We start from the raw sequence: 12,548 nt of genomic DNA on the forward strand, positions 1-12,548 counted from the left end.
TGCACAGGCACAGATTTCCCCATATTTGTGCCTGCACAGAGAACATGAGGAATCATGATTTATCTTAACCCACTGGTTTAGGCCAATACATTGAGGACCTGAGAATAACTGTACCTCAGGCTGTGTACTGTTATCCTGGTTATTAGCATTCATGTCTTCACTTGGTTGTGTTGTCTCAATGCTTGGTGGATTTAGGAAACGGCTAAGCTCCTGTTGTTGACTCTCTCGGAGACTATGGATAATGCTGCATGACTGCTGCTGTTTCTATAAAAAGATAATAAGTATAATTATCACTGGATCTTTTCAAACAAGTATTCTTCAAAAACTGAGATTTGCTCTTGTCTGCTCTACATTCCCTTTATATTATTCACAGTTACAGTGGACTTTTCCTTTGTAGTCATTTTCATAAAGCTGCTTACACCGTTTAATTTTATTTCAATCTGCTTTATGAGACTATGGAAAGAGACATTTAAAATAAAATGATCAGGGAGAAGAACTAAGCTTTTATAGAACTCATCTGGAGGCTTTTGAAGTTAACTGGTTTCAGTGATTTTTAAATTAGACACTAGATAAAATTAACAAAGTGATAATAGAAACTCCCTTAGATAACTACAAAGTGTGACTTTCGTGTTGTACCATTTTTATGTATCAATGACAATGTGTGCAAAAAAAGAGAGAAGCAGAATGGATATATCCATTATTGCGCTAACTGGAAAGATAAAGCTTTCTATGCTTGTTTGTGAGTTATAGGAAGAATTGGAACAAAATCCAAAATCCGAGAATTTTTTAGGATGGCATGTATTCCCCTTTTCCTTTACCAACTTAAAAGTGGAGTGTTTTCAGCGTTAATGAATACAAATCTGGAAAACAACTCTAATCCCTGCCCCCCAATGGAGGTATGTCTTTTTCCAGATTGGGAGAGAACATATTTTTAATGGTCCTCCACCAAATTTCAAATAAGAGAAAGCATTCTTTTTACAAGTATTTATTTGGGATCAGTGTTTTCAGCTATCATCATCGTCAACAACAACATAATACGCCCGAGAAGGAATTAAAAAACTTCATTTTCTGGAATTTCCAGACAAGGCATGTCAAGACACTGTCACTGTAGACAGAAACAATCAGCAGCTTTCCTTGCCTGAGTTGCAACTTGGTAAAGGGACAGGGGAGGTAGGGGATTCTAGGACAGATGGAGGGCTGCTACTAAGTCATTACAAAACAAGTCAAAACTTGGAGCAGTGTTTGGCTTGGTTCATAATAGTGTGCAGATTTTTAAACTGAGGGAGCCTGTATTTTGAAATCCCCATTTCCAAAATATGCTGCCATCACTAATTGCCATGGTGATGTTGCAGTGGTCCCTGACATGGGCCTGGGTGCATGGAAGTCATTAGGGTCAGTCACTCAGCTGTCCAAACTTTCCTTAATATTTCCCCAAGCAACCTGCTGCCTCCATTCACTGATTTATAGAGAGCAAGAGGATTCTTCATTTATCTACTTGACTGTGTAATTTACAAGATGCATGTGGGGGGCAAAATCTGATAAGCTACCATTACTCCGGACCAGAAAACATTTGTACTGTAATTTACTAATCTAACCTAGTATTCCTGACCATCCAAGCTCTGCACCAATGTACCAATGCCCCTCTCTTATCATATAGTCCTCATTTTTCACCTCACTCCTTTTAACTCTGACTTTCTCAACCAACTCCTGCCACCCATCATTTATATCTCCACGCAACATTCCACCACACTCTCCTGCTGTCACTCATGATCCTTCTGTTATAGTCATCTGCCTTTCCTTACTCTTTCTCCTCTGTTGTCCACATCTTAATTCTCAGCTCCTTGTGTCTTTTTTGATTATGTAAAGCACCAGTGACGCTGGTATAAATAAATAAATAAATAAATAAATAAATAAATAAATAAATAAATAAATAGCTAGCATCCCCGTATTTTAAGCACTGCATGACCGAGAAGGCTAAGAAGCTTAAATAATGTTTTCCAAATAATTGACAGCTCTCTAGTATGAAAATATAGGAAGGGTATGCTACATGCTTTCTGTTTTTTCCTAGTCAAACTTACTGCTCTAATGCGCTTCAAGCACTTCTTCAACCACATGCGGATAGTCTGTTTGGCTACTTCTTCCTCTATAGTGTATTCCAGTTGTTCCCTAGCAAGCAGTTCTTCCAGCTGAAGACTTTTTCTGATGTCAACAGATCTGTAGGAGAGCATGCTGGAAAAAAATTATAATAAACAATAATAATAATGAGGTTTTTTTTTTTTAAAAAAAATGTTATTTATAAAAGGAAAGTAATAGCAGATGTATCATATACTTCTTTTGAAAATAAGGTGTTTATTTTGCTCTTAATGACCTGGGAATACATGGATTTATGATACAGTGAAAAGTGGCGAAGACATTATACAGCCAACCCCATTACAGAGAAGTGCATGTGCAATGAAAACAGGTTTCTGCACACAAGTATTTTCAACTGTGCAAGCTGCCCAAATCCTGCACTGGAGATATGCATCAGCATTCTCTGCTCTGACAATACTGATTGGCTTTTTTGCGACTTCCTTCAAGTAGATAAATAGGTACCGCTTTATAGCGGGAAGGTAAACGGTGTTTCCGTGTGCTGCGCTGGAGCCGGCTCGCCAGAGCGGCTTCGTCACGCTGGCCACGTGACCCGGAAATGTCTCCGGACAGCGCTGGCCCCCGGCCTCTTAAGTGAGATGGGCGCACAACCCTAGAGTCGGACCCAACTGGCCCGTACGGGCAGGGGTACCTTTACCTTAAACTGGTATCAGCTCTTTATCATGATGCAGAAGTTCCCTGGATTGGGGTATTTTTAACAGGGAAAGTTCTTTCTTCCAAGGAAGTGGTCATTGTTATATGCTTCCTTGATAATAAAACACTCTTGATCCAATCAAGTTCACACAGCCAAAAAAGACAGCTGAAAGCTGCTGTTATTATGTGATGAATATAGTAGTTTGAATTGGACTTCTAGATACACATTAGAAAAATCAGCATTGAGTAAAATCTGATAAGCTTCTCAGTTAATATTTTCTATAAACCCTATAAACATGATTGTATTCAGGGCTTTTTTTCAGCTGGAACTCAGTTCCGGCATCTCTCAGGTGGGCACCATTGCCATTATAAGAGAACACGGGAGGCATTCATGGCAAGTTCCAGCACCTCTTTTTCTAAAAAATAGCACTGATATTGGTACTCTGTTTTATAGTTTACAGAAAATATCTGCAACTGAACTACAATTGATTTTGTGTGCCATCTAACATACCTCAGTACATCGTGGAATGTTACATCTCCCCCATTATGCAGCCTCTCCATTTCATAGCACATGTGCTTGAACAAGAGTTTGTCCTTGTCCAAATCCACCTCCAACCTTCCACGCAGCAACCTCAGCAAAAACTTGACTCGGAAGGTAGGAATCACTCCCTGCAAAGAAGGCAGAACTTCTCCATTATTGGTACTGGTCAAACCCTTCATGAGCTGTCACCAAAATAGCTAATGCTGCATGCATGGAATGCTGCTTGTGCAACAGAACTTCCATTTCCTCTTCCCATGTGTCCTTCAGATCTGTTTCCAGGGGGTTCTCCAACCCTCTGGAGCAGATTTTTGAGGGTGCACAGGGAGATGTACTGCGTAAGTGGGTGTCTGCTGTGGTATCGGGACACTAGTGTTGGATATGACCCATGAAGGAGTTCATATAGTGATCTATAGATCAAGGGTGTAAGCCAGGTGTAGACAACCTTTAGCCTCCCAGAAGCTGCTCAATTCCAAGGCCCATTTGCCTCAACCAGCATGCCCTGTGATCAGCAATAATGCGAATGTAGGCCATCAATATTTTGAAGGCCACATGTACCCTGACTCTGAAGTAAATCTGTTAAGTTGTGGGTGAACATATCAGATGACACAGCGATTCTTCAGACAGCTCTTGTTTATTCACAGGCCAGAACAGAACAGAACTGAAGGGTTCAGCCAACTTGCTTATAGACAGCTCAACTACAAAGCAACAGTAACAACTTTCTGTAACTATCCAATCACTGAACGTCACTTTCAATTCCTTATTTGCATATGCGGACCTGAGTGAAAACTATTTACAGTATTCCCCTGCTGGCCCAGGGTGAGAACTTCAGTACATAACAAAATCCATTCACAGTTCTGAAGCTCCACTGTGCTTGAGCACAAAGACTGAAAGGAACTGATGTTGGAAAGGACTCCTCTACTACCCCGTATAAAGTGAAATGGGAGCAGCTATTGCATTCCCTTTTGGAAAACTGCATTTACTTCTCCTTCCTAGCAATTAATTAACAGAGCAGCAACTAAATAAGACTCGTGGAATTATAGTGAATTAGGTTATTACCTCTCTTTTGTCATCAACCATGTTCCATATAATTTGGAAATGTCTAAGATCATTGTAACTTAAGAGCTGGTCTTCCTCCGTAGAATAAAACAGCGAGAAATTTTCCACAATTATAGCTACGGAAAACAGAAACATCTTTAAAATGACATGGGCATTAAACAAGGATATAATCTATGAAGGAGTTCATTTGTATTCATGATGTTGGCAAAAATGTACAAAATGCTATATTTATATTAATAGGCTTGCCTTTATTTAGACAAGTCAATCTAACAGTATTAGTTAGAATCTAATATGCTTCAACCTTAAATATGGAAGTGTTCTACTGGCTTCTGGGAACAATGAACAAACTCAATAAAGGCAAACTGAAAAGCCTTCTGCAGTGTTATTTTCATATGCACATACAAGGTAGGAATAATTTGTCTTCCAATAGACATCTTTTTACAAGTCAGCGTTCTTACTAAAACATACTGAAACATATTTGCTCCTACATTGCTAAACCAATAACTTTATACAAAAAGAAATGGCAGCTAGGTTTTTCAAATGTTAAACAAGACTTCATTGTTTTATTGAAAGATTTCAAAAATTGGGTATGCTGATCTTCTAAGTACCGTATTGGCCTGAATAGAAGTCTCACTTTCCCCCCAAATCCCGACTGTGAAAAGTTAAAGTGCAGCTTATATTTGCGACCTTATGGTATGCAGCCAGGAGCGTGGGGCAAACAGCGCCAGGAACGCAGCAAAGAGGTGCCTGCCTCGTGCGTAGTCCCCCGTCCTCCCCCAAGGCCGGAAAGAGAGAGAGCAAGGAAGGGGAAAGGCCGCCGGCAACGCAGTGCATCCCCCCCCCCCCAGTATGCAGCCAGGAGCAGTGAGGAATGGAGTGGCTTATATTCAGGTATTTTTTCTTTTTTTATCTCCCCCCCCCCCCAAATTTTAAAGGTGTAGCTTATATTCAGGTGCGGCTTATATTCGGGCAAATACGGTACTAATACTTAAAAAAGCATACTCCGTATGCTGAGGTGAGGTCTTCCAGTGATGACGCCTTTTTTATGGAATTTCATTTCCTAGAGAGGTCCACCAGGACAGTTGTTTAAAACAGATTCACATTCAGAAAGCTTCTGAAATACCTGTCAGGTCTTTGTGGGTTGTTTCATTGGTTTTGTTTTGCAGTCCCAAACTGATGCTACTTTTTAATTTTTCAGTTAGCTGATCGTTGCAGTCATGTTGCTAATTCAATTATTTTATTTATAGTTTTGTCCCCTCAGGGGGACCGAAGGGCAAATTACCGGTATATATATATTACATATAATAAGTATGTTTGAAACATATACAGTAATGGCTATTTGTGACTTACCCACAAGTAAATTTAGCATTATGTATGCAATGATGACATAAAATGAACAGAAATACATAAGAGCACCAGCATAGTTTCCACAATCTGTCTTCCAGTATGTTCTGTTATCTGGAGTACAAAAAGGAGGCTGAACCTTCAAAGGAAAATAATTAATTAATTCAATGGGATATACGATTGCTTCTTATTTTCTTTTCCTTTTCTTTTGCGACTAACCGACATATGCACAAGCATACACTTAAAACGTATGTATCACAATTAGAGAACAACGATGGCATTAACACAACGGCAAGAGCAGCAATAGTAACAACATTCTGAGGCGTATGTCAGGACAAGAGCGAGGGCCAAACTGGATGCAACTGCGGCACATCCGTTTGTTGTTTTTTTAATTTTAAAAAAAGATCTGCCCCTGTAATGTGGAAAGAGTGATGAAGGTCTCTATTTTTAACAGCAAAAGGGGTGCCCTGATGCAGGGTACATAACCCCCCTCCCCGCCCCCGTCCATTGCAAGCCTCCCTATCAAACCATAACCTATTTTTCTCACAGCCAACGGTGAAGAACCTATTTCATTTGTCTGACCTAAACTTCCTGCTATATCTCAATCTTTTCTATCTATATATTCACAGCTTTACTAAATAAACTGCCTCTGACCATATAAACCGTCCCGGACGCTGCGTTCATCATCTGAGGCCCTTCTTTGTGTGCCTCCTCCAACTGAGGTTCGGAGGGTGACAAGAGAATGGGGCCTTTTCTATGGTGGCTTCCCAACTGTGGAATGCTCTCCCTAGGGAAGTTCGCCTGGCGCCTTCATTATATATTTTTAGGCGGTGGGCTAATACATTCCTCTTCAACCTGACCTTTGGCTGATTAATATTCTATGGCCTTTTAAATGTCTCTGTGGTAAAGGGAAGTGGTTTATTGTTTTGCTGTTTCGTTTTCCTTATTTACTTGTTTTTATCCTCTATTTTATTCTGTGAACTGCCCAGAGATCTTATGAAGGGTGGTATATGAATCTAATAAATAATAAAAATATCTACCGTACCCTCCTTTAGCAGTCCTTTTACCAAAATAATAAGGCCCAAACACTTCAGCCTTTCACTGTAGACGTTACCAGCACCATGGCAGAAAGAGAACCTGTGTTCCAAGCCCCAAGACCTTAATCTATATATGATTTGCAGCTGTAAGAGCTGGTGGTTTGAAATGAAAGCAGCACCAATCCTGTGAATTAGCATTTACACACATCTGAGATGCAGGGGCAGATAAGACTGCAGAAAGAATTGAATGTAAAGGATAACAAATGTTTATCAGTTAGCAATATAGTCAACATATTCAGAAAGTCCCCCAGTTGCTAGCAATTAATACAAAGATGGTGATATTTAGAATGGCAAAATATATGCATACTTGTTGACATTATCCACGGACTTAAATGGTTATGCATTTATTCCTATAACTTGTCAAATAAATACACGAATGTTTGTGTGAATGATAGCTTTAAAAAAAAAGCACAGCACTGTTAAGTCACAAAGCTAGGCTGTTAGATATGCGGTGGTTCCAGTATTTATGTCTTATTTTATAATTGTGTTCAATTTACCATGCAGTCATGCATTATCTTGTTCCAGTCTTCCCCAGTGACTATTCTGAAGAGTACAGTAATGGCCTTACCAGCTGATGAAAAGTTGGCATGCCTGTTTTTAAACAAACAATAAATTTTGTTCAGTGTGTGACAAGTGAAATTCAGCATTAACAAACATTAGATGTTGCGATCTTTTCCTTCTTTCCCTTACTTAGCTAGTCCTAAGCATTTTCCATGGTGGCTATTAATTACAGTGAGAGCCTATATTGTGCCTGCTATATAGTAATCTACCTGATCTTCTCATTTCCAGAAGCCCAGCCTGCAAATTACTCCTACTACAGGAAATAACATGGGTACTTATACACAGAATGGGAGTAGCCTAGTACAGCTGTTCATGCATTTTGTGTGCCCAAAACTAGACTGCACAAGCATGGATTCTGAGACCTGACCCAGAATCAAATTTCCTGAGAATCTCAACAATTCAATGAGCATTCATGCTCAAACACAGCAATGCCACAATATCATTTACTTTCTGGTGGAGTAAAAAATGTCATACCTGTTGATGTTCTCTCCATATTTTACAGTGCCAAATAAAACTACTCCTGCGAAAGCATAGCAAAGTAACAGCAGGAACATCCCTACTATGATGAAAAAGCTCTTGTACATGCTGACAACCACTGTCAGAAGCAGCATCTTCAGGGTCACCTAAAAGATATAAGGAAAGCAATGGAAAAGAACGTTCAATAATAGAAATGGGGCATAACAGTGACACAGCTGAGTAGTATTAGAAACCTGTAGCCAATGAATTGGCTGGTTAGTTCCACTCATATGTGACATCCAGCCCCTGCCCTGCTTCCTGGCCCTCATTGTATCCCTAGGATTGCCTGGTCACAATGCTCCAGCAACAATACAATTATATTTCTGCTTTCATGCAGTGTTCAAAGCACAGCATCACCGTTAGGGTCTGGAACTGACACACAGCAACCCTTTGCTCTCTGACCCATGGTGATGAGCCCTCCTAAGGTACCTTCCTGCTTATCCTTCCTTTCCTCAGTCTCGACATCATTTGCTCCTCCTCCTCCTTGGCCCACTAACTACTCTGCATTCTTCCTTCATGCTCTTTACTCTTGGCTCCCTGCCCATAGGGGACGCAGGTGGCATAGTGGGTTAAACCACAGAGCCTAGGACTTGCCGATCAGAAGGTCGGTGGTTCGAATCCCTGTGACGGGGTGAGCTCCCGTTGCTCGGTCCTTGCTCCTGCCAACCTAGCAGTTCAAAAGCACGTCAAAGTGCAAGTAGATAAATAGGTACTTCTCCAGCGGGAAAGTAAACAGCGTTTCTGTGTGCTGCTCTGGTTCACCAGAAGCTACAGTACTTAGTCATGCTGGCCACATGACCCGGAAGCTGTACGCCGGCCCCCTCGGCCAATAAAGCGAGATGAGCGCCGCAACCCCAGAGTGGGTCACGACTGGACCTAATGGTCAGGGGCACATTTACCTATTACCCTGCTCCTAGCTTCCGGGACCTCTTTCCAGCCATCAGCCCCCCCCCAACAAACCTATTCCTGTCTAGACTACCCAAATTGAACTGCAAATTTCTGAACTGCGCTATTTGCAGGACTGGGATTGGGCAGTGACGCAACCCAGGGCGGGGTGAGGAGCAAGGGCAGTAGGCATGGGTGATGTGTACACCTGTCATCTCATCGTTTTCCCACCCTCAGTACCATACTGCTTTAATTTGTTCATTGCAACAATATATAACATACTGAAAAGAATAAAGCAGCCAAACAAGCAAGCCACTTTTACTCACATGTTTCCCACAGATCGAGAAGAACCTGAAGACAATTACGCATGCCCCCATCATGTATGTGTAGGCATTCTGGAATTCAAGCACAGAAGTTGTTTCTGCTTGGTACTACTTCTTAAATGGCAGCTTAAAATACTAAGGACTATTGGCAAAACCTATTGGTGTTTCGCAACTTTCTGACTAGTTGCAGGACTTTAGCCAGACCTAGCAGAGTAAACGCAGAGTTCACGAAAGCAATTGGCAACTCGGATGCAGACTGGATGGACGAAGCAGGAACCAGGAACTTGTAGTTACGTGTTTATTATATACAGTGGACTATTTACAGGAACAGAACAGAACATGGATCTTTGACTAGCTCTCTCATACACGACTCACAACTCCTACACTCAAACTTGTACTAACACACATTCCAGTTAGTAGGCCAATAATCATTATTCCCGTGAGAGAGCTTGACCAATCATGGAGCTGTCGACATACCTCTGTATCACCAGGCAGACTTACTCCTTCACACTGCCTTGGCTGTCGGCCAAACCCTAATTGACTCTGTGTGTGTAGCTGCACGTATGCAGATTCCCAACAAGGACTATTACTGTTTACATCTGATTGCATCTGATCTTTAGATTGGGGAAAAGGGAGCGCTGATCAGTTTGTATCCCCCCCCTCTTTTGAATAAATAGTAAATAATAATAATAATACCGAAGCAGCTCATGAATTACATTTCAGGTATGCAAACTATAAAAGTCCTATGTGATCAGTTCTGACAAAAATAAATGCAGTTTGCTGGAACTTACAGTTAGGGCAAAGTGGAGTATCACCCAAATGACTCCTAAAGATGTCACCAAGAGATCATAGCGATTTCTTCTGCTCTGCCAAAATCCAGCAGGTGACATAGCAATAATTTTCATGGTAACCTGTAAGAGAGGACTGTATATGTTATCACTTCTCTGTGGGGCATCATTCATTATGCTACCACACCCCCAAAATTCTGCCCTACAGGTAACTCAAAACTTATGCATGTGTAATGTGTGCATTTAGCTTTATATGTTTGGCAAAAACGTATTATTCCTCCCCCTGCCACCAAAGGAGGCAGAAAGGGGACAATCCCACCCTGTATGTGATTGCTATCCACAGAATGTAACCCCCCGCGTAAGCTGAGAGTCACCTGTACCCAAACTGGGGGGTTATTGGCAAATCAGTATGAATCTGAACAGATTGAAAAGTAAAGCTGTTGTATGATGCCCAAAAGCAAAACTGACAAAAGATGCAATACTGTAGAGTGGAGAAATTGTGAAATATATCACCTTACCTCAAGAACAAAAATGAAGGTGAAGACGACGGACATTGCTGCTAAAGGACCGGTAACGGGGTCTTGATCATCCCACTTATATAAAAGAAGAAACAGGGCTTTATAAAATATTTCTAAATTATTAAAAGAACATTAGTGCCTGCTGGATCAGGCCAGCAGCCTATCTAGTCCAGCATCCCGTTCTCACAACGGCCAACTGAATACCTATGGAAAATCTGCAAGCAGGAACTGAGCACAACAGCACTCTCCCTTGCTGCAGTTTCCCACAAGAACAGTCACCAGGGTTAGTAGACTTATCCTCACTGAATCTATCAAATTCTCTTTTAAAGCCATCCAAGTTGGTCATCACTGCCTCAGATGGGAGCAAATCCCACAGTCTAACTATGCACTGTGTGAAGAACCGATTTATTTTGTTTGACTCGGACATTCCACTGTTCAGCTTCACTGGATATTCCCCAAGTCCTAGTGTTATGTGAGAAGGAGAAAAACTTTACCCACTTTCTCATCCCGTCAATAATTTTATATACTTCTATCACAACGCCTCTAGCCTTTTCTCAAACTCAACAGCCCCAAATATTGTATGCTTTCCTCACAAGGGAGATGCTTTATACTCTTGATCATTATGCTTTGCTGTTTTCTGAACCTTTCCCAACTCTACAGTATATACAGTGGTATCTCAGGTTACATACGCTTCAGGTTATAGACTCCGCTAACCGAGAAATAGTGCTTCAGGTTAAGAACTTTGCTTCAGGATAAGAACAGAAATTGTGCTCCGGCGACGCGGCAACAACAGGAGGCCCCATTAGCTAAAGTGGTGCTTCAGGTTAAGAACAGTTTCAGGTTAAGTATGGACCTCCAGAATGAATTAAGTACTTAACCCGAAGTACCACTGTAATCTACTGCTTTGCAAGATGTCATAAGGAACAGAGCAAATACCTTAACAGATAACAACACAGACTGGGCCAAGACAAGCACAGCAATGGTCCTCTTGAAAAATGGATGTTGAGTTATATCATACATCTTGGCTCGAAATCCATCATTATCTGGGAAAAACAATTAAAAGTACACAGTTTAATAAAGTATATAATTCTTTTGTGTCACTCTCTATTTTCCTGAACTTTGTCTAGTTTGCATATGCACAATAATAAATCTCTTAGACCTTTAAATTTTGAACACTTTTTGTATTCAAATTCTGAACATCTGAAGCACATTTTGGGCTATAGTTAATGACCTTTTGCAAAATTTATAGACATAGAATATTTTCACTTTAATACACACAAACTCATAGGGGCCTCATGATTACAATTATAATGTGAAACCTACATTCCTGCGGAATTATGAATCCAAGTGAAATGGCTTTGATACCTGGGCGAGGTGGGAGATGAAGTGGCTGTGCTATCTTTAGTCTGCTCTTGAGATCCTCCCATCGCCTCTGATCAACTGTCAGCAAAGCTGTCCCCTAAATGAACAAGAATAACAAAATCAAGTCATGTACTTGTTTATCAAAAAGCTGGTGTGTGTGTGTGTGTAACTGTACACCAATTTTACTATCCTATCTTTGGCCACCAAGAAATGGTTTGAACAAAAGCTTCTCATATTGCTTCAAAAAGATACACCTGCCCTGGTATCATAGAATCATAGAGTTGGAAGAGACCACAAGGGCCATCGAGTCCAACCCCCAGCCAAGGTATTTAAAAGTTAATGGGGCCATAGTCCTGGCCCGACTCCTGAGCTTGGGTGGATCTCTGGCCCCACTTCTCAACATCCAGGCATTGAATATGGATGTCAAAGAAAGGGAAGCCTACATGAGAGCTGGATACCCCATCGTACATTAGGACTTCTTAGGGAAGGGAATTCCAAAGCTTGGATGCAATAGCTGAGAACATTTCCCCTGAAAATCCACTTGCCTATCCACAGAAGCAGGTCCTCAGTTAATAACAGGGGGAAGGTTCATATAGGAGAACATGGGCCAGAAGATAACAAAGCTTCAACCAGGCAGAGGGCCTTCTCAGTGGTGGTGCCCACCCTGTGGAACACCCTCCCATAAGATGTCAAGGAAATAAACAACTGTGAGTTCTAGAAGACATCTGAAGGCAGCCCTGTTTAGGGAAGTTTTTAATGTTTGATGTTTTGTCATA

General features: G+C 41.1%; 1 protein-coding gene across 8 annotated transcripts in view; it reads right to left on the reverse strand.

Annotated features, from left to right (window-relative positions):
- The window catches only part of NALCN (sodium leak channel, non-selective), a 197,577-nt gene that overhangs the window by 5,909 nt on the left and 179,120 nt on the right, over window positions 1-12,548 (reverse strand). For 7 of the 8 annotated variants that reach the window (XM_081908122.1, XM_081908125.1, XM_081908123.1 and 4 more), the window contains 12 exons: window positions 11,776-11,869; window positions 11,347-11,453; window positions 10,411-10,485; window positions 9,896-10,015; window positions 9,108-9,176; window positions 7,855-8,003; window positions 7,317-7,410; window positions 5,729-5,861; window positions 4,379-4,494; window positions 3,293-3,450; window positions 2,079-2,229; window positions 115-264 (listed from right to left, as the gene is read on the reverse strand). In XM_081908122.1, the coding sequence (XP_081764248.1) occupies window positions 115-264; window positions 2,079-2,229; window positions 3,293-3,450; window positions 4,379-4,494; window positions 5,729-5,861; window positions 7,317-7,410; window positions 7,855-8,003; window positions 9,108-9,176; window positions 9,896-10,015; window positions 10,411-10,485; window positions 11,347-11,453; window positions 11,776-11,869 (1,416 nt within the window). Of the gene's footprint in view, window positions 1-114; window positions 265-2,078; window positions 2,230-3,292; window positions 3,451-4,377; window positions 4,495-5,728; window positions 5,862-7,316; window positions 7,411-7,854; window positions 8,004-9,107; window positions 9,177-9,895; window positions 10,016-10,410; window positions 10,486-11,346; window positions 11,454-11,775; window positions 11,870-12,548 lie in introns of those variants that run through there. The other variant, XM_081908129.1, reaches the window with a different exon arrangement.

The sequence above is a fragment of the Podarcis melisellensis genome, assembly GCF_964234715.1.
Source record: "Podarcis melisellensis genome assembly, chromosome: 4".
NCBI lineage: Eukaryota > Metazoa > Chordata > Lepidosauria > Squamata > Lacertidae > Podarcis > Podarcis melisellensis.